Genomic DNA, 22970 nt, shown 5'->3' on the forward strand with positions numbered 1-22970 from the left:
TTTCAGGCTTAGCACAGTTCCTGGCACACAGTGTTCATTTAATAAATGCCTTGTAAGATAGATTCCTTTTCTACATCTAGCACCTGATGGATTTATGCCATTTCAGTTTTGCACAGAGGAACTGATTCTTTCTAGTTTTATGCAAAGGAATGTATTGTACAGTGGAAGAAATCACTACAACCTTTCCACTTTTTTAAAATTAAGAAATTGAATTAAGAAAAAGGTGAAAAAGGGGCATAGTCATCTTGCATCTCTAGGTCCCTGAGCCTAGAGAACCTTTTACCCTAAAGCCTTTTTATTTTTGTTGGAAACCCCCCCCCCAATACCATTTTAGAAAGGATTCTTGCTGTTTCTTCTCTTTCTCTGGTCTCCTTCTCCTTCTTGTTGATGGCCATATCCTCCCCCCTCAACCCTTTCCTTTACACATGGCCTTCCCCTACTAATTTTTAAGCTGTTGAAGAGTAAACTGTCATAATTCCTATATTTATAATCCCAGTTTTTCCTATCTCTATATTTACAAATCCCAATTTTCACATAACAGACTCTTAAAATAATCTATCACCCCCCCCCCTCTCTCTCTCTCTCCCTCTCCCTTTTCTTCTCCCTTTCTTTTCTTTTCTTCTTTCTGCCTGTCTATTGCTAAACTAGGGTTTAGCTAGCTCCCTACCCCCAAAGTCTACATACTTAGGTAGGAGGCTTTAATCATATGCTATCAAGGAGCGTGGGAAGAGAAAGAGGAGGAAAAAGAGAATATTTTTATTTAGAGCTAGAATCAAACATTTTAAAGTTGCTAATTGGGTCATGGAAATTCCAAGGTGTTCTACCTCCAACCAGGGACATGTTTAGTTTGAGATAATGTCAGGGCTCACTTTTTAAGTAGAGGCTTCCCTTGTAAGGAGAACCCAATCCCTCCCTCATCATTACAGAGTTTGAATAAGACTCTAACCTTGGGCCTTGTTCCTTTGATTCCATGAAAACTCTTAGCTGGCCCTCTCGGGGAAATAAAGAACTCTGGACTCTGGTCTTTGGGGAACCAGGTTTTTAACTCAGATCTGCTGCTTACTATTTTCAGATCCTGGGCTGGTCTTCCCTGACCTCTCTGGACTCCAAGTTATCCTGTCTATATATCTTGTTTGTATATAGGTTTTTACATGTTGTCTCTTCCATTAGTTTGTGAGCTCCTTGAAGCTAGGGACACTTTTTGACTTTTTAATCACAATATCCAATATATAGCAAACATTTTACAAATGCTCCTGGCTTGACACCAGTTTTCTCATTTGTCAAATGCAGGTATCGGACTTACAGTGATCTCTTAGCTAACCCATGAGTTCAAGGTCTGACTGACTGCCTTTCTGCTCTAATAAGAGTGGGCACTCAGGGAAGTTTTCCCTTCTATCCATTTCCAAACCTGTTGCATGAATCTGACCATGACATTATATTTCGCTGGGCCTCAATGCCTCAATCTGTTCACTGGGGACAGCCTTCAACATTTCCAGTTAGAAACCCTTTTAAAAGATCATGGCCAATCTAAAGATCAGTTCTAGCTCTAGGTCTATGATCCTACAAGGCTTCCTTCCCCATCATCCCCATATCTGTCAAAATCTCCAGAAAATCTCTCACATCCACTTCTTCCTTTCCACTCATAAATGGCCTCCATCTAAATTCAATCCCTCTATTTATTCATTCATTCATTCATTTATCTATTTGTTTATTAATTAATTCATTTATTTATTTATTTGTTAACCATTCATTAATTCATTTATTTGTTTATTCATTCATTCATTCATTCATTCATTTATTTTTAGGCCCTTACCTTCTGTCTTAGTAACAATTATAAGATAGAAAGGCAAAGGCTAGGTGAATGAGGTTAAGTGACTTGCTCCAGGTCATACAGGTGTCTTGAGCCCTTAGATTTGAAGCCATATCTTTGCAATGTCAGGCCTGGCATTCTATCCACTGTGCCTCCATTTTTCAGTGCCTTTATAACTCTTGCCTGGACTGTTGTAATAGCCTCCCAACTATTCTAACTTTGTCTCTTCTCTCTCCAATCCATTCTTCATAAAGCTGCCAAATTAAGCTTTCTGAGGCACACGTCTATGTTATGACTCATTCAATCATTTTCAGTGATTTCCTATTTCAAACAGGACAAATTGGAACTCCTTTGCTTTCCAGAGAAGAACCTTTACAGCCCTGTTCCAAACCTTATTTCACAATGCTATCCTTCTCAGGCACTTTATGTTGTAGCCAAACTGGCTACTCATTCTTCCTTAATTTCATCTTGCCCTCTCCTCATTCAATTGTGTTGTCTCTTCCCCATGCCTAACATATAGAAATCATTCTGTTTCCTAGTTATCTAGGTAACTACAATGGATAGACTTCCAGGCCAGGAGTCAGGAAGACCAGAATTCAAATCAGACCTTATTTACTAACTATGTGACCCTGGGTAAGTCATTTAGCTTTTGTTCACTTCAGTATCCTCAGTTGTAAAATGGGGATAATAATAGCAAGTTAAGACTCAGAGACTGAAATGGATGGGATGATCCCTGCTATTTAGAGGCAGTACCTCCATTGTTTTGATGAACTCAGTGATCCATTGAGGAATCCCCAAGGCTTACAAAGGGTCTTCTACATAGGAAAAACTTACAACTGTTGTCATATTTATAAAGGAAGACAAGGCAGCGGTGCCTGGCCAATTCTAGTGAAAGAAAATGACGGGGCTTCCTCTCCTTATCTGGCCTCCATTGCTACCTCTTTTCCCATTCTCCACTCCTCCAAAATGAGGTTGCACTCTTGACTCTCTCAGGTCTTCCTCAGAAACTTGAAGCACCCTGCACCCCAGCAGCCTCTCCCTTTGATTGTCTGGTTCTTCTCAGAACTTCCATTTTGAAGGAAGAGACCAGCCCATGTCTTTATTCTTATCCTGTCTGTGGTCTCCACTTTCCTAGACTTTTCCTACAAGGTCCCTGCCTCCAATCTTCATCTCTTTACCTGCCCCCTCCTTCAGCTCCCTTTAATAAGTTGTCTTCCCTCATTAGAATGCAAGGACTGCCTTTCTTTTTGCTTTAATTTGCCTTCTTATTGCTCAGCACAGAGCCTGGCACATAGTAAACACTTTGTAAATGCTGGCTTGACTTGTCAAATGCCAGGATTGGACTAGAAGAGCTCCAAGGTGACTTTTAGTTCTGATTTCCAATGGTTCTATGCCCAATGAGGCACAGAATGGATTTAGCTACCATTTATACCTCAGCATCATCTCAAAGCTACAGGTTTTAATAGCCCCTTCTGTTCTTTTTCTACCTGTTCTGACTTCTGGATTTTTGGAATGTATCTTAGGGCCCTGAATCATTTCCTTCTCCTCTTCTGGAAAGAGGACCTTTCCATGGACCCTTTTGAGAATATCAGAGCAAGAGCATCTCTATCACTGATGGGATTGTAAGGTTTCTCAACTGGCTTTCACTGGGTTAGCTAGTTAAAGGCTGCCTCCAGAAATTTGAAGACTTTATTTTCTATCATCCCAAAAGAAGGAGAGGAAGTAAAAAAAAAAACTAGGCTATTGCTTAAAAATATAATTAGCATGGTATTTTAATATTTTGACAATAATTACCTCCCTACCTTCCTCAGAAATCTGCAGTGCAGACTCCCTGGTGCCTCTGTCAGAGTGAGTAATAGTAAAAGTCCTGCATGCTCAGGAGGGAGAAATCCTAAGAGTTGGCCTATTCCCAGGTCCTGAGCTTCCTTCTAGCTCCTCATCCTCTGAATCGTCCTGGAGGCTGCCACTACAAATGCTCAGACCCATCTTCTCTTTGGGGGACTGTCCTACCACCAGAACAACAGAACCATTTCAGAGGGGTGAAAAGGATGCCCTGGGCTTCTTCAATGTTGTCTATCTAGTCATACCTCCTTTCATTTCAATTCAACTTGATTTAATTCAATTAACGTCATTTCAATTCACCTACTAGTGCAGGGCGTTCTATTTACAAAGTTGAAGTCTGTGATCCTTAGGCCCCAAGCAAGCGTCTGCAACAAGGGATGCTGTTTCCATTCTCCAAAGGAAAAAATTCATTTCTTCATATCTAAAGCTTGACTTTTTAAAAACTTCTAGTAATTAGACCTTTTCAATGTTCATTTCTTTGGGTCAATGTTTCAGAGAGTCTTGCTGTTTCCATGTTCAAGATTAACATAACAAAGTTAATGGAGTCAATTCTTAATTTTCCATGAGTGGAATGATGAGTGGATCTTAATTAAGCCCTTTCTCCCTATCGCTGTCTAGTCCAAGGTGGAAGCAAATCAGAGCTGACCACAATAGGAGATGTGTGTGTGTGTGTGTGTGTGTGTGTGTGTGTGTGTGTGTGTATGAATGTGTGTTATATGTTTGAGGGGATTATATCTCTAGTAGGCAATATGGCATGGTGCCACTCCAACTTGACCTCATATTTACTTTATTTCTATTTTGTATTTACTTACATGTTGTTTGTCCTCCTGAGCATAGGATATGTTTCTTTTCTGTCTATGTCTTCCCTATGCCAAGCACAGTGCCTGGCAAATAGCAGATGCCTAATAAATGTGAATTGCTTGATTAACCATGGCAAGAAAGCAGAAGTGGAATCAGGAGAGACCTCTCTTCATGAACTCTCCTCTCACACTTAATAGCTGTGTGACTATGTGTAATCCACTTAGACTCTCTAAACCTCAGTTTCCTCAATACTAAAATGAAGATAATGATATCTGTAATTCTTACCTCATTGGATTGTTATGAAGCTCAAATGAAATAATGTATGTAAAGTACTTTGAAAACCTTAAATATTCTTTAGATATTGTTATTATTGTTGTTATTATTATTAGATTCTAAAGGTAAATAAAGATGAGTTTTTAATTATCTGATGTTTGCATGAATAGCACTTCTTCCCTTAAGTAGCAGAGATTGATTCTTTTTAATGACTCATATCATGTTTTTCTGCTTTCTTTTCATCCCAGGTGATCATGTTTAATAGAAGGAAGTCTGCCCAGCAAGGTTTAATATTTCCCTTATTTCATAATCTTTTTGTGATGGATGGTGAAAAGTTCTAGTGAGATTCTGTAAGCTGAAGAACTCTACAATAACATATACTTTTGTTTGTTTCCATGGAAATCTAAAACATAGACCTTCATAGGAAACATAGGAATGTTTCCTTGCAAGTATACCCCAATTGTAATACTCCCTTCCAGTCCTCCAGTTGATCAATCCATCAGGCATAAACAAATATTTTAAATCTTTCTTCTTCTCTGTGTATGTAATTATTTGCTGTTTTTGCTTCTTTTTGATGACAGGCTCTTGTCCTCCTACTGTGTTGGGCCATTTGATACCCCTTAGGTAACCCAATCTAATTTCAGGGCCAACTGATAGGGTAATGTCCCTGTTAATGCCCTACACCCACTGGATTTGCCATGTCTACTCACGCCAGCCTCGCCCCACAGTTCTCTCCTTCGATGTCGCCTCCAGCCACGTTTTCAGTGTTGACGGATTCTGTCTCACTTGTGGGCATGCTCACTATAAGAGTCAAAAGGGAGAAAGCAGAAAATTGGGGTAGTGGGAGAAAGTTAGTTGTTGACATACCCAATATTAAGTGGAAGCTACAATACTGATTTGGGGAAAGTGACTTTGGAGCTGGTTGGATAAACTGGAATAGTGGTGGTAGTTGCCACTGATGATGAAATCCAATGACATAAGTTCCACTGTCCTGAAGCTTGAAGTGAGAGGGAAACAGGATTTCCTAGATTGATGCATTACTAGGTATCCTAGGTGAGTTCTGCTGCCAGTGAATGAAAAGTGGCAGGAGCTGGCTAGGGAGGGTGGGACTGGGGTGTGATGATAGGAATAATTTCCCCCCCAACATTGGAAATGTTTTAAGATCAATGAATTTAAGATACAATACACCTTGAAATAAAAAAAAACAACACCCCTGGCATAGCTCAATGTATTTCAACAAATGGATGGATTTCACATCCAATATTGATAGCCTATAGATCAGCTTCCTAACATCATCCATAAAGACAGAAATCTTCAGGAGATGACTTCTCTTCCTTTTATCCCTTCCCAGCTACAGAACTTTAAGGTTGGATTTTGAGTTTGAATCCTGGCTTCTTCCTTACTGACTAAACTTACTTGCTATGTGATCATGAGCAAATCCCTGAACCTCTTTGAGAATTTCACCTCCTGCTTCACAGTACTGTTGTAAAAGTGCTCTGGACCTGCCATTGTTGCTGTTATTGTTAATGCAAACTGGAAAAAAAGAATTGTTTGGTTGACTGTAGACTTAAGGCTCCATAAGTGAGTGAGTGTGCATCTAGACTCATATGGGTAAATAATAAATAAGGAATGGTAAATATAGAAAGTCTAGACTCATATGGGTAAATAGGAAAAGGGAGGATCAGCAAGATAATAATGTCTTAGTATTGTCAAAATAGTTTTGGTTGCCTGGACTTACTGAGGGGATCTCAGAGACCATCAGGGGTCTAGACAGTCTCTAAAGACCCTTCCAGATCTAAATTCTGTGACTCTTTGTTTCCTCAGATTAAGTGCCACATACAGGCTGCCCATCAATTCTTTCAGGATAGATAGACTGATTTGGGGGATAAAAACATTACATTTCCTATTAAAAAAGGGAATTTTGTTTTCCAGGGCCAAAACCTGGAGAAGACTATTGGTTAATAATGATGAGAATTTCTCTGGTTTCTTCTTTTTGGAGGAAGGGATAGTTCAAGTGAACAAAAGAAAGCTGTACCATGGGGAAGAGGGAAAATGCTGAATAAAAATTCATAAAAGGTTGCAAACTATAGCAGATAGAACCCTCTTGATACTTAGAATCATTTGTGGTTGGGTGAGCTGAAAAATGAATCCAGGATTACAAGGTCACATTTCTTTTTACTTTTTCCCAAATGTTAACTCCTTACACTCTTCCCCAAAGTCAATTAACTTGATTGAGACAGTGGATGCTGCCTAGGTACAAGGTAAAGTGAAAAGTGAAAAGAGCACTAGGTTTGAGTGTGAACTTGATGATTAATTAGTCTAATGATTAGAGAACATACTTCAGGTCTCTGAGCCTCAGTTTCCTAGTCTTGAAAATGGATAACAATACATGCCATACTTACCTCATTGGATTGTTTTGAGGATCAAAGGAGAGGCTGATGTATGCAGAATACATACATTGTAAATTAGCAGGACCATCAATCAGCACAAGTTCTGAAGTAGTTTTTCTGAGGGGAAAGGCTGGATCTTTGGAATGGTTTTAGTTTTTGTACTGGGAGTTGGGAAGATGAACCTTTTTGATCTGACCAGGTTATTTGCTTCATAAACACCAAGAAAGACAAATAACCAAAATGAAGAGCCTTTTTGCTCTTGTCCTTCTTTTTCCTAGACACATTGGTGTGAAATCCTGAGACATATAGGAGTTATGCCTGCCTCTGTTCCCCTTTGCTCTAAGCATGTCTTGCCTTTTACCCCAAGTGACAGTGATGATAGGGATAAGGATGCACTCTTAGAAGGATCAGCATAAAGAATAGCTATATTAGTCCTAATTCCAAGGGATTTTAAATTCCTGTTTTCTGTGCTAAGTAAACTGTTACATGACCCAGGCATGGTCCAAAAGAAGAAACTACCTGAAATCCATGCTGGTATGGAAGTAAGACAGCAACTCATGATGGCCATGGGTTATGGGGCTACTCATCTAAAGAAAATAAAAGGTCATGGATGGGCAGTGGGCCATGTCCTGAAATGCACACATGGATACTGCAACACAAGCCCCCAAGAAGAGCACCCTCCCATCAACACATACACACGCACACATACACACTGCACACACACACAGAGCACAGTGGAACATTACCATGGGTTTCTGTGGAGTGACTAAACCAAGAAAACTTCCCTTTCTTCTTATCAATCATGCCAGCCGGAGTGCTTCCTTTCACAGACAAGATGGTCAGTGTCAAGGACCAGGAACAAGACATCAATAGAGAGCATGCAGCCAGTGATGGGGCAAAAGAAAGAAACAAGGAACTCAGCTTTGAAATAGGACACCAATTTTCCTTTCCAAAAACAAACCAAAATAACAAACAGGCAAACAAACGAATAAATGAACAAATAAAAACCAAAGAAACAAAGGGAAAAAAACCAAACTTTTTCACATAAATAACAGTACAAAGGAAATAATTAAGGAGAGCATCTGACTCCAGCCAAGGCCCCTGCAGGCTTGGCAGCGCCCAAGCAACAGCTTAAAGTAATGAACTGGATTATAAGGGAGAAAACACGCTTCAGTTCTACAATCATCTGTTCATGAAAACTCTTTTTCATGGGCCCAGTTGATAAGGGAAATGGCTGAAAATGTAGAAATGTAATTGTAACATCAAGTTCTCCTTCTGTTCGTCAAATGTCCAATGAATTGCACTTTTCCCTCTATATTTACATGAAACAGTAAAGTATTGTAGAGACCATTGGACTCCAGAGTCACAACTATGTTCAAAGCCCACCTCGGGCAATTACTTAATGACTGAGCCTTGGTTTCCTTATATCTAAAATGAGGATGACAATCTCTTCCCTCCCTCATTCACAAGTTTATGGCGAGGGTCAATGCTTTAGGTAAATGTCAGAGATTCTTTATCCCACAACTTCCACCAAAAATAATAATAGCTCACATTTATAGTGGCGTGTTCCAAAAGTCTTAAGGCAATTTGTATAGGTGATAGTTTACAGAGCACATTCCTCCCAACTCTATTGAAAATAACTGAGATCTAAGTTGTTAAGTAGGTACTCTAATATGACAATTTAAAAACTGTTGAGTTGTTTTTACATGTAATTGAAGAAATAGGTTATTATGTAGAAAGCATATTACCTTAGGAGTTTAGGATTTAGAGTGTGAAGTAGTTTTAGATTGTCTTTTATCTAGGTCTATATAGAACTGAAAACAGTGATGCTGGTTTAAAAATTCTTTTCCTTGCTCTTCTGGAGTGGGTAGTTAAAATGAGGAAAGCCTCAGGGAGAATCAAGGAAATCTGGATTTTAGGCATTGCCAGTAACATCTCGATGTAGCTACAAAGGCCTGATTTGGTTTTCTGCTATGCTATCAGAATTCCCCTACGGGATGGGCTGATGGTGACATGGATGCTGACGGTACTTTGACCTACAATCAATGCTGGCTGGAAACATTTGTAAAGTTGGCAGTCATCTGCACGGTATGACATGCAGGACACTGACAATTTGCCAACCCTGAATACATCTCTCCCACCAGCTGGCTATGGTTCTCCAGATTTCCATTCTTAGAATGCCTTTGGCATGTCTTCAGGAGGTCCTTGTAAAAAGTTAAAATATTTTTTTTCCTAGGAGGAATAACATACCCACTCACATTACACCCATTATTTTATGGATTAGGCTATTATATTGGCACAGCTGTCACCTGGCCAGAAATAGGGCTTCAGGGGATCAGCTATAATATAGGGTGTGTGTGAGTGTGTGTGTGAGATGGGCTGGGGAGGAAGGGAAGGCATCTTTAGCAGTAGATCTGGAGTTGGAAGACCTAGGTTCAAATCTTAGCCTAGCTGAATGACTTTGTTCAAATTAACTTAAGCTCTATGAGCTTCAGTTTTTTCATCCAGCAAAAGGGGATGAGAATACTTTCACTACTGAACACCTGGACTTGTCCTTGGTTCCTGGGGATCAAATGGGGCAAATGTAAAGTGCTTTGGAAACAACTCTGGACTATTATTATTGATTCAGCTCAAAAAAGGATTAGATAGAGCCAGTGGAATTGATTCTTCAGGGGACTCTCTTGTCTTAGGGGACTGAAATTCCATATTACAGTTCCAGTCTATTAATCAAATGCTATATGACCTTTTGCAAGTAGTTTTTGTCCTTTCTCCCTGTCCATTTCCTCATCTGTAAGGTGGGGGAGTTGGACTAGCTCTAACATTTTATGATGCTATTCAATAAGGCACACCTAATTGTCCTTCAAGAAGTATCTCCGCTCCTCCCATCTCTACCCCTCTTCCATACACAGTCTGAGAGAGTCACACATGAGATAGGAGACAGACAAAAAGTCACGGGGGAGAAAACATTGAATTTGGAGTCGAATGACCTGAGTGGCCAATTCAAATTTTGCCACCTATGCCTCCTTATCTTCTATGGATTCCCCTCTCCCAAGGCTACATATCTGAGGGGTGAAAACTTCAGATCAGTGACATGAGTGGTATTATCAAGACAGTATTCTACCTCAGGGCAGTCACTACCAATGATGCTAAGAAAAATAGTCTTCTGCCAATCAACTCCGGTGGCACGTTAAATCATTTAACTTATATCACCAACTTACTAAGAACACATTCATTCATTCCTGCAACCTGCCAAACAGGAGCCAAAGTAGAGGCAACAGCAAATCTTGTTTGATCTTGAGCAAATCACTTAAGATTTTTGGACTTTATTTTCCTTATCTGTAAAGTTGTAGACTCAGAGTTGGTAGCAAACTGAGAGGTCACATAGTCCAACACATATCTGAACCAGGTTGGATTAACTGAACTCTCAGGTCTCTTCCGACTCTGAAAGGCTAAGATTCTCAACAGGCAGGAGATTTAAAGTGCCAGACTATAGGAAACTAAGACAGGAAGACAGCAAAGAAGCGAGGTGCCTTGGTCCACCCTTTCTCTGCTAAAAGCAATCTATGTTTAGAAATCCTAGCCCGTGTGAGACTGTCTGTTCCATTTAAAGTGGTGGCTTAGCTCATCGAAATTATCCCATTCAAAACCAAAATAAAATGTCTACTTTGAGAAATTTGCTTTCTGTAAGTGATTTGGGAGAAAGGATGCTGACGAGAAAGCTATTTTTCTTCCACTTTAAGTCCATTGATTCCAGGTAGAAAAGGTAGCTTTAAGGTGTCTTTGCTGCTGCCTCTATCTTGGTCTCTGCTCAGCAGGTTGCAAGAATGAATATGTGTGTTCTTATTGAGTTGGTGATATAAATTTAAATAATTAACCTGCCACTGGGGTTGATTAACAGAAGACTATTTTTTTTCCTTTCTTCTTTTTTTAAGAGATAAAAAGGAAGGCAGATTCCAGCTTCCTATCTATCTATTTATTTGTTTGTTTGTTTATTCATTCATTTATTTATTCATTCATTCATTCATTTTTGAAGACTTTAATTTAATTAGTTAATTTAGAATATTTTTCCATGGTTACAAGATTCATGTTCTTTCCTTCTCCTCCTTCCATTGCCCTCCTTTAGACAATGCACAGTTCCACTGGGTTTTACATGCTTCATTGATCAAGACCTATTTCCATATTATTGATATTTGCACTAGGGTGATCGTTTAGAGTTTATATCCCCAATCATGTCCCCATCAAAGACTATTTTTCTTAACATCATGAGGGGTGACTGTCCTGAGGTTGGATACAGTCTTGATAATTCTACTCATATATCTGACTTGATGAAGTTTTCACCTCTCAAAAATGGTAGAATGGAACCCATATAAGACACTTCTGGCAGCTGCTGCGACCCTACAATACCCGCTATTACTATTATCCCTTTCCCTGCTCCAGGAAGCATACATAGTATAGGGATGGTCTGGTAGGCCCTGGACCTGGGTCTAAGTTTTCTACATACAAAGACAGTTAGCATCATTGAATCTCACTTTCCTAATTTGCAAAATAAAGACAGCAAAAGGAGAAAAGGAATGCAAATCACTTTATAACTGTAAAAGTGTGAAGTCAAAGTCATTGTTATGACGATGGTGATAATGATGATTCCTTCCTCCATTAATATCTTCAATGCTTTGTCATGGTGTAAAGGTGACCCTGAGTTCTTTTTGGAAGCAAGTTCTGGTAGGTTAAGTCTAAACTGGAAGCTTCAAGTATATGTTGTTTGAGGAACCTTGCTGGACCACTAGATCCTTTCTTTTTTTTTTTTTAGGCATAGCAACTCAGAATGACTATTTGCTGAGGTATGGAGGTATATAATCTGTGTTGGAGTGGAGTTTCTTTCTTACTCCCCATTGATCCTTGGATGCGATAAGGAAATCATGGTATTATTCCCTTGCAGCAACAATCGTTTCACCTGTGTTTAAGAGTCAAAAGACTTGGGCAACTCACTTTGATAATGTGGGTCTCAGTTTCTCCACTTTAAAAATGAGGAAACTGAATGATGATCTCTAGGTTTACAGTTGGCTCTAAATCCCTTTGGACCTATGAGTCTATGAGATTTCTTCCAAAGGTGGGCCACAGGCTGATGAGATGGCAATTTGGGTTATAGGGTTTCTGGCCTATGGATGGCTCCAATATCACTAATATCTGAGAATCTGCATGTTAGATTTTGATTTCTTTAGCTTTCTTGGAGCATAGGACATTTAGCTCCAAGGAGATCTGAGAAATGAGATAATTAGCTAGGTGAGAATCATGTTGGAATGTCAGGAACCTTGGATTGGGAGTGAGTAGATCTATTTAACATACTACAGTAGAAAAAGCACTAGATTTGAAATCAGAGGACGTCAGATCAGCTCTTGCCTTTGTACCTACCCCTTATTGCTCCTTGGGTATAATAGTTTATTTCTCCCAGTCACATTTTTCTCATTTATAAGATAAAGAGGCTGCTTTTCTGCAAAAAATCACTTTTGGGGCAGGTAGGATAGAGTGGATAGAGTTAAAGGGCTGGAAATTGGAGGACCTGAGTTCAAATGTGGTCTCAACACACTTCCTAGCTGTGTGACCTTGGTCAACTTGTCTACATTTTACCGCTCTTCTGCCTTATATATGATTCTAAGACAGAAAGTTAGGGTTAAAAAAGTCATGTTGACATCTCAAGGGAATGAGGAGTAAGAAATAATACAAAACTTTCTACTCTATCAAAAATTCTGCTAGGGAGAATCATAGGACATAATCCTAATGTATTATTGATTTGGTCTGTAGGCAATGGCTCCCTTTATTTTAGAGAATAGTTTCATGATATTTGGGTAGAGCTGCCACCAAGTGAAGAGTGGTACCTTGGGACGTGGCTGTGTGGATCAACTATTTTGAACTTCTCTAGGTATGGATAATTGAGATAAGACCAGAAATATAGTACATTATCTTGTCACTTAAGTCAGTTCCATGAAAAGAAAACTCTTTATCAAAATCATAGTGACAGCTAACTGATACAGTATGTGAGGCACAGAACTTTGAGCCTGGAGACTCTCTAGCTGTGTGACCCTGGGCAAGTCACTCAAATTTCTTCATTCTTCAGTTTTCTCATCTAAAAAAATGGGGATAATAATAGTAACTAACTCATAGGTAATTGGGAAGATCAAGTAAATTAAAATATGTAAAATGCCTTGCAAACTTTAAAGTGCTTTAAATGCTAGTAGTGGTAGTAGTTATTTTTTAAAACTCTTACCTTCTGTCTTAGAATCAATACTATGTATTGGTTTCAAGGCAGAAGAGTCATAAGGGCTAGGGGATGGTTGTTAAGTGACTTGTCCAGGAACATATTGGTTTCAGATTTGAACCCAGGACCTCTTTCTCTAGGCCTGGCTCTCAATCCACCAAGCCACCTAGCTGCTCATTTGTTACTATTTTAAGTACACGTTGTTAAATTCCCATTGAGTTATTGCCATAATTTTAATCTTATGTGTATATTTGCAACTGGTGAATCAACTGCTAGAATTGTCAATATGTTAACATTCATGATCATTTAGAAATCAATTTAAACTCATAACCATCAAGCAGCCAAGAAAGGGTTAAATAGGTATGCCCAAGGATGGGTCAAATCACCTGCATAAACAGACATCCAGCCTCTGAAGTGACCCTTGAGAGGCAGAAGTTTGAAAGAGTATGACTGACTGTGGTTTTATTAAGAAAATGACTGCTGTGAAGGCTTCCCCAGAAATGAACTTCTTAAAGGAAACATTTAACATCCTCTCCTTGGGGAATTTATATTTCATGTATTTTTTATCAGTCTGTGATGATTCATGCCAGTGACTGTGTTCTCTGTAAAACTCCCATCAGTTGAGAGGGAGGGGGTGAGTTTAATAAGTGGATCACTTTAGCTGGGAGGAGATATCTTCAAGAACAATCAACTAAATACAAAATAGTTGACCATAATTCTTGTGCCAAGACTCAGTGGGAGCCAAGACAAGTGGATGGAGAAGAGACAAGGAGATCCCTCCAATTCTGCATTCTTCTAGGACACCCGAATCACCTGTAGACTGTACCACTGTGCTGGGACTTTTCAGACACACAGATCTTTATGTACCAGTTTCCAATGACAGCAGGCTTTTGGACACCAGCACTTTTTCAAGTTTTCATTTTGGAATTCACCTATGTGTTCTGTTTTCTGCCCAATGCTACCATTCTTTCAGCACTCTCTTGAGGCAAAAGACTGGGGGGCAGTAGAAGTTATATGGTGGATATATAAGAAGATACACAATGATAATATATAGGAGATATACAACAAAAAGAGGATGACATGGGAGCTGACAGCATTCCCACTCAGCTTGAGCTTTCTTTGATTTCTGGGACTGGAGATCATGCCATACAAGGACAAGTTGAAGGGATTGGGGAAATTTATTTTGAAGAGAAGACAATGGGGATCATGCTAGTTATCTTCAACTATTTGAAGGGCTAGCAAGTCAACAAGGATTAGCTTTGTTTTTTAGTTGGCTCCAGAGGGAAGAAAAATAGGCAATAAGAGATTTGGTTTGGATCTGTTATTTTTTCCTAACAATTAGAACCATCTTAAAGTGGAATGGGCTAGAAGCTAGAGAGTTTCTTGTTACTGGATGTCTTCAAGCAGTGGTTAGGCCACTTGTAAGGGAAACTATGGTGGAGATTACTTTTTGGGTAGAAGTTGGACAAGATGGCCTCTGAATAAGATTCTGTGATTCTAGAATGGTTATTCCATGAGGGGTGGCATATGGGAAAAGTAGACTAAATCTTCACCTGACTATAAATTTGAATCTCTAGACCATTTGGATCAAACCCCTCAGGTTTCTGAGTACTCCTGGAAGCAAACTTTGCTGTTCTGACCAGAAGATTAACTCAGCTGCTCTATGTCCTTATTTGTATAGCACTTTTCCCAATCGGAATCATGCTAATATGTAAAATGGCTTCCTTGATTTTCCTATAGCTAGTCTGAACTCCTCTTGCCTTCCCAAATCTGGTTCCAATGATCTTGTCTAATCTTCTGTCCCACCATTTCCAAATATATACCTCCTTCATTTATAAGGCTGGTCTTCTGACCATCCTACAAACATGAAAGAGTCATTTTGCTTGCCCTTTTGCTTTTGTTCCAATTTTTTCCTCTGCCTAGAATGCCATCTTCTGTCCTATTTGATTAGCTATATCCTACCAGATGTGATTTTTTGTTTTTTTTCCCTCCCAACAAGTCTGTTAAGTTCTTCAAAGATCAAAAGAAAAGCCTTAAAGCTTCCATAAAGACTAACGGTATTAGCCCTTCTCACACCAAAACCTAGTAACAGTGTTAAGCAAAAGAAACTCTTAATTAATACCTGTGAATTATGTGTAAAGAAACTGAGTGTTTTCCTGATATATATATAGAAACATATATATATAAATATATAGTATTGTATGTATATACTGTATATATATATATTAATATAGTGGAGGTAGTGATGATCATACACTGGCTCCTAGAGGATAAATCTGAACCCTCTGAATAACATTTCTCCATGGTATCTCCCTTAGAAGGATATAAGATTATTTTGGGCTAACCTAAATATCCTTTACAAGTACAAGATCAGGATAGCTCTTTCAACTTTGCTCTAATGTAATTGTATCAAGTATATGGAAGGCTCAAAGCCTGGAAAGATTTGCCAACCATATATACATCTAAAAAACCAATAATACACTTAAGCAGTGAAAAAAAATGACCTTAGTCACCGAACTCAGTTTTGTTCCTAAGCCTTTCCCTCTAACTGTCTCTCCCTATCCACTAATTTTCATGGTTGAACAAAATAGTTTTAGAATTGTCAAACGGGAGGGGGCATTGAACCCTCAATAGCTCTTAGCAGTTTTCCTCTAAATGGGTAGTTTAGCCAGTGGGAAGCAGTTTAACACACGGAAATTTAGTAGTGAGTCACACAGTCTTTTTGACCTTTATTCAGACTGTGATATATGACATAGAGGGAGCCCTTAGTGACCAGGAAATAGAGGTGGAAAAGACAGATTTATATCTGATGGCCTTAGTTATTGCTCTCTTGGGTTCCAAAAAACAATTTTTAGAGAAGAAATGTCCATTTCCAAGGATGAGAGGAACAAACTTCCATATGGGGAAAAGCCACACAAAGAATTTTTTGACTAGTTCTATTGGGTTTTTGCTTCCCTGTAACAAAAAAGCCACAGATCCTATTCATTCTCCAATGAGGAAGTGGTAGCAGTACCTGAGCTGAGGATTCCAATTAAATCTAGAAGCAGAGGTAGAGATGAGTTCCATGATCTTATATTCCCAGGAGAGCTGCACCTAGCAATGACTAGCAGTGACCATGGAACCAGTAGAGCAACATTGATCATTGGCCATGTGAGACCAACAGGAAGAAATGCCCAGCAGAGTCTAGATCCCAGGCATAGATTACACAACCAACAGAGACTATACAACCAGCAAAGGCGACACATCTGGGTTCCTTCCAAACAACAGTTAAAACACAAGAGATTTTAAATGATTGGGAAGTAAATATAAAATGGGATTAAATATTAAGAAGCCAAACGAAGTGATCTTATTAAAAAGGCACAACATAAATGCAAAGTGCCTTCTCTGTGATTATTATTGCTGCCATAAACTGAGGGGTGGGGGCTGGGGCTCCAAACAACTGTCCTGAACAGTAAGCCATAATCCAGAGGAGAAGGCTCAAGTGGGAGAGCTCTCAGTATGCCAGAAATCATATGTACTCCCAAGTAGAAAATTTTCTTTCACCATTACTGTACCTCAGAGTTAGGACATCATGGCTGTTCAAAAGCTGGGAGGAAAGGAAGCATTCAGTGGCACCAAATAAACCTTTGATGTTCACCTACAGCTAGGCTAATGATAGTGCCAGCGTGATATTCTTGATTCCTCCAGTAGAATGGGGTAGGTAGAAATAGAGGAAATATACATGATACAGCATGAGAGAGAGTTCATAGTTAAAGGAAAGAAAATCAAGATCTCATGATGTCATTTGATCTCTAGAATGACTCTGATGTAGTCAGAATATGTATTATTATCACAACAACCTCTTGAAACCTTTATGGACTCAGATGGTCAGTAACTGATACCAGGAGTCCAGGAAAAACTGTTTACATCCAAATTCCAAAATAATCCTTCCCCCAATAAACCTCCTCAATCATTTACACCTCAACAGGAATGGATGTATCAGATCCTGCAATCCCTGAGTACAAATTTTAATTAGGGGAGAGCTAATAGAACAAGACAATATTAGTGGATGCATCATTGCACAGTAAAAAAGATGCAAAGTCAAAGTACATTGGTTTGAATCCCAGCCCTGTCATTAGCTATCTGTGTGACTTTGGGTAAGCCATTTATCTTCTTTTAGCCTTAGTTTTTTCGTCTATAAAGCGAGGGAATTGATCTAGATGGCTTTAAGGTCCCTTCCAGCTCTAAACCTACAATTGATCCAATGTGTATATGAAGGGGAGAGGGGAGGTGTCACCAAGAAACTTGCTGAAAAGGAGGACTGTGACCCAACCAAACACAGTCTACTTTACAATTTTCCCAGGGCCCCTCCTGCTAAATGCCCTAGAAAAGACTGAGAAGCCACTTAGTAGATAAGGAATCTTAGCCAGTGAACTAGGATAAGAAAGAAAGAAAAAAGGAAAGAAAGAAAGAAAGCTGGAAGAAAGAAATAATGAAAGAAAGAAAAAAAGAAAGAAAAATAAAGAAAGAAGAGGAGGAGATGCCATGTTTTTAGCTTCAACTTCGACTTCAGGTTCTGACAGGAAAAGACCTTGATGGTCACAGTTGACTTTGATTAAAACCAAATAACCACATGGTGTTTTGGAAGGTGCATGTGGAATCATGCTATTTTAGAGCTAATAAAAGATCTTAAAGATGATCTACTCCAATTCAAACATCCTGATGTAGGGGGAAAAACAGTAGGCTAGGCATTAGAAGATTGTTGTTTACAAGATATAGGATCTTCAACATCCTCTTTTAAAAAATAGAGACAATCATCATCATCATCATCATCATCATCCTATCTTAAAGGGCTGTTGTGGAGATCAGTGACATCATGCATGTGATGGAATTTTGTGACCTGAAAGGTGCTAAGCAAAAGGAAGAAATTATTATAGATGAGATCCAGAGAGGTTCATAGACCTTCTATGTCTCAAAGTGCTAATTAAATGTGGTGCTATGGTTGCTGTTATAAGGATAAGAATGAAGGAATGAGTGGTCAGAAAAAAGAAGATGGAAAGTGTCTATTTTTAAATTCTGGTCTACTTGGTTTCAGAGGGTAGAACTAATGGTTGGATGCTACAGGGATAGAGATTGGTTCGACAACATCCCATCAGTTAGAGATATCCAAAAATCATATTGGCACCTTAAAAGGTAGTGGATTCTTTGTCACTGGAGGTTCATCAGATCAATTGATAATTAGTAATATCAATAACAATTACATAGCACTTTAAGATTTGCAAAACACTTTACATATTTGGTGCCATTTTATCTTCACACAACCCTGGGAGGTAGTTGCTTTTATTATTCCAATTTTATAGATAAGGAAAATGAAGCAGATATAGATAAAGGACTAGTCCAGTGTCACATAGCTATTAAGTGTCTTAATTGGGATTTCCGAATCCAAATTCAGTATTCAATCCACCATGCTCCCTTAGATAAAACCTAATACAATCCTATAATTTTCTCGATCTTTAAGAGAAGTCTGGATAGTGCTTGCTGGGATATTGGAGAGGGAATTTATGTGAATAATAATGGTAACTGGCTTCTAGGTGCAGCTCTGCTTCTTATCTGCATGACTGAACAAATCACTTACTCATGGACTTTAATTTTTTCATGTGTAAAATGAGGAGGTTGGACTAGATGACCTGTAAGGTTCTTTACAGAGCTAAATCTATGATCCACAAGTTGGACTACTGACCTCTGAGTTGACCTTTTTACTCTGGGATTCTGTGACTTTCTCAAAAGCCACGAAACTAATGGCAGATTAGTCTCCTGACTCTTAGATCCTTCATCCCAAATTTTTATTTTTTTTTTGCCTGCCATTTACTAATACTTTACCTAATAAGAGATTTGGAAACTTTATCTTTGGTCAGAAAAGCATCAGGAGACAGCTAGGTTGCTCAGTGGATAGAGTGCTAGGCTTGAGTCAGGAGGATCTAGATTCTGATCTGGCCTCAGATACTTCTTAGCTGTGTAACTCTGAGTGAGACACTTAACCTCCATTGCCTAGTCCTTTCCTCTCTTCTGTCCTAGGATGAATACTAAGACAGAAGGGAAGGGTTATAATAAAAAGAAAGGCATGAGGATGACCAGGAAACTCTTTCTGTTCAGAAGTCAGAGGGCCACCTGACTCTTGGATCCTGCTGTGATGAAGAAGTATGACTAGATGCTCTTTGTAGGACTGATTTATTCTTTTGTTTCCTGTCTTAGCCTAGTAAGGTCATCCTCTTCTCTGGCACCTGCTGCTCAAGGTACCTTCAACCAGTTCACAACAGGCTCTAATGACTCTACATATGGACCTGGTGGGAAGGTGGTCTTTCTGGAACGTGGATATCCAAAATGGTAGACTGCTTGCAAGGTGCGAAGGAAGGAGTGAAGGGATAGTCTTTGAACATGGAACATTTTATTTATCCAAAAAGGTCTCAGACTTGTTCTAGCAGGCAAATAAATAACAACCTTAAATTTCCAGAGTGCCTCCACTAATGGCATTTATACTGAGTGAGTCATTTTAGCTCCTGAAAGCATTCCAGCCTCTCTTTGGGCCCATCATTTCATGAACAAGTTTATGGGCAGCTGTCAGAACACCAATCAGATAGTCTCCTTCTGTGGGGAGTCTTTCTTTCCTTTAATGAGTTTAACTGCCTGCTGTTGTTATTTCTTTCTCTCTTTTTCTTTGATAAGATCTGGTCTTTGTTCTCCCTTACTATTATAAGCACTTGTACCTTTTATTGGCAATGCACTCATGTTTATAGAAGTTTTTCCAGGTTTTTAGGTCTGTGCAGCACCAATTCCTCTAGGCAAAAACCCTGGAGATCATCTTTTCCCATTTCCCTGGCTATAGTCTCCCTGCTTCACTTCCCCTCTCTCAACAACAACAACAACAACAACAACAACAACAAACAAGAAAATAAACTTTCTTAGAATTAATAGGATGGATTAGTTTAACTTTTAAGGAGACCACAGGATTTAAAGCCGAAAAGAACTGAGTCATCTTCCAGTGATGATAAGAAAATCGAGGCTGAGCCAAATTATGTCACTTTTCAAGGTCACAATCTACTAATTGTATGAGGGAAGATTTGAATGCATCTTCCTGATTTCAAGTATAGTATCTATCCACTGTGCTACCTGGGTGCCTTCATAGGATCATTTATGAAGAGCTGGCAGGGATCTTAGAGGCCACCAAGTCTAATGCTCTCATTTTATAGATGAAGAAACCAAATAGAAATTTATCCAAGGTTGTAATAGCTAGTAAGTAGCAGAATTTGGATTTAAGCCTCCTACTTCTGACTCTATATCCAACAGGTCTTTCCATTATGGCATGCCATTGACCGATGAGAAGATGTGCCTTTAAAAATTATTACAAATTATTAATCCACGTCATTGTAAACATCATAAAATCCTATGAGAGATTAGCCTACTGGCCACTTGGAGGACCCTCTTGGACTTCTGTTTAATCCCCTTCTCTTCTCTGTACCTGCTATGGGACTAACAACCGTGAACCTCGGACCAACTCTCTAAGACTTATTTATCACTGGAGGGAAGAGAAACATGAAAGAATACTGCACTGTAATAATAACCAAGCTTGCCCCTGGAGAAGCACTGAGGAAATGCACCTCTCCCTTCCTTGCTGGTGAAGTACTCTGGGTTGGAACTTTTCATTTTTGGTTCTATTTGATTGAAGTGCTGCTTAGTTTTGCTGAACCTCCCCTTTTTTGTTAAAAAGTTTAGATTGCTGGATAAGGATATATTAAGAGATGGAGGTGACATAGAAACAAAAGATATTAACAATAGTTTTTTTTAAAAAGACATCTACTAAATAATAGATGGGTTGCTGTTTGTTCTGGTAGAGAATGCTCCCACACCAAGAGTTCCCCACACTGATGAAATCACAAAACTTTCAAGTATTTGTATAAAATGACAACTAATGGGGGAGACAGCTAAGTGGTTCAGTGGATAGAGTGCTAGGCCTGGTATCAGGAAGACCTGAGTTCAAATTTGGATCCTGGGGGAGTCACTTAACTTCTGTTTGGTGTAATCTATTGGAGAAGGAAAGGACAAAGCACTCCAAGATCTTTGCCAACAAAATCCCATGGTCAGCATTAACATTCTGTGGTCCATGGGGCCATGAAGAGTCAATCATGACTGAACAACAATAGTATGTAATAAAATAATGATAAATATGAATTGATGCCAATGCCAGTAATGGAAATATGGCACATGAGGCGATGATGTTAAAATGTGAGTCTATTAAGGTATTTCCATTATGGGAGATTCACCATGATGCCAGCTGTATACACTTTGACAACAATGATCCCACTGTTGCTTAATGGCCAAGATGAAAGCCTGTTTCTCCTCTTTGATCTCTCCTCCTATCTCCCACCTCACTAAATACCGATGATGACTTTTCCCATTCTATATTCCACTAGCCTGTTTCTGAGAGATGTTTGCTATTTCTCAGGCATCCAGGGGAAGGAGAGAAGTGATAACAAGAAGAGAGCCAAACTAAGGGAGACACAGACACATAGGTTGGAAGGCAGAGGAGAAAGCATCATTCAAAGCTTATGAAAATTTAAGATCATTATATTTTCTCAGTAGGCTTCTTGAATATTGGGATCAGGTTCCATTATACTTTTCCTTCTCCTCTGCATCACAGCAGTGGCAAGTGGATGAAGGACCAACCTTGGAAGTAAGGCCTCCCTGTGGTACATATTTAATCTCTCAGAGACTTCAGCCAATTATATAAAACCATAAGAATTACCATTCTGGCACAGTAAGGGAATTTCCCCAGCAAGAGCTCCGTATACCAATGAAATTTCGGATCCAGTCCCCAAACAACATTTATGAATTGTATTGGCACTCAGTGATCATTAAAGAGTTGCTGACATCTTTGGTGAAATTTCTATCATTGTAAGCCAGTCCGTTTTCTTGGTTTCATTTCTCTTCTTCAACTTTATACATGATGAGTTTCCCATTCCCGCATTGTTAGCACCAAAGCTTGGCGATACACTGTGGCTCAGCTCCACCAAGCCCCAGTGGCACTGCCTACTTAAAGGACATCTTTCCTTCCTCTAAATACCCACACCATCTCATTTGTTAATCTCTTATCTTGTTCTTTTTTGCACCATGGTTATTCCCATAAATGTCATATCTCCTTTTAGAGGGTGAGCTCCATGAAGAGAGACTGGATCTCATTCTTCTCTCTCTTCCCTGATTTCGAGTACAGTAGTCTGCACATTAATAATGTTTTTGGAATGAATCTGAAGGACATGGGGGCCGTGCTCAGACTTGGGGGCCCAAGTGAAGGCAGATGGCAGTAATGTCCCTGTAAGCCAGACTATGCAACTATGGAAACAGACACCAGAGAGTAGCAGAAAAAAGCCAGAAGGTCTGGGTTTGAACTCTTAGTAGCAGTGTGATCCTTGGGTGAATTACTTAACCCTGCTAGGTCTCAGTTTCCTCTTCTGTAAAATGGGGAAGCACTAAACTATATGGTTTCCAATTTTACATCCTAAAAGTCAGGCCTCAAATTTGAGAAGAAATTCACCAAATCTGAGAGAAGGACAATGCTATCTCAATGTTG

The 22970-nt window shown here is 39.2% G+C and overlaps 1 protein-coding gene across 12 annotated transcripts in view; it reads right to left on the reverse strand.

The window, feature by feature from the left end:
• The window catches only part of CACNA1C (calcium voltage-gated channel subunit alpha1 C), a 997067-nt gene that overhangs the window by 177204 nt on the left and 796893 nt on the right, over positions 1–22970 (reverse strand). For 7 of the 12 annotated variants that reach the window (XM_056800743.1, XM_056800741.1, XM_056800739.1 and 4 more), the window contains exons 8-9: positions 7863–7937; positions 5437–5527 (exon numbers count right to left, since the gene is read on the reverse strand). In XM_056800743.1, coding sequence (XP_056656721.1) covers positions 5437–5527; positions 7863–7937 — 166 coding nt within the window. The remainder of the gene's footprint in view (positions 1–5436; positions 5528–7862; positions 7938–22970) is intronic. The other 5 variants (XM_056800748.1, XM_056800749.1, XM_056800750.1 and 2 more) reach the window with 1 other exon arrangement.

Source organism: Monodelphis domestica, chromosome 5 (genome assembly GCF_027887165.1).
Source record: "Monodelphis domestica isolate mMonDom1 chromosome 5, mMonDom1.pri, whole genome shotgun sequence".
In the NCBI taxonomy this organism is placed as follows: domain Eukaryota; kingdom Metazoa; phylum Chordata; class Mammalia; order Didelphimorphia; family Didelphidae; genus Monodelphis; species Monodelphis domestica.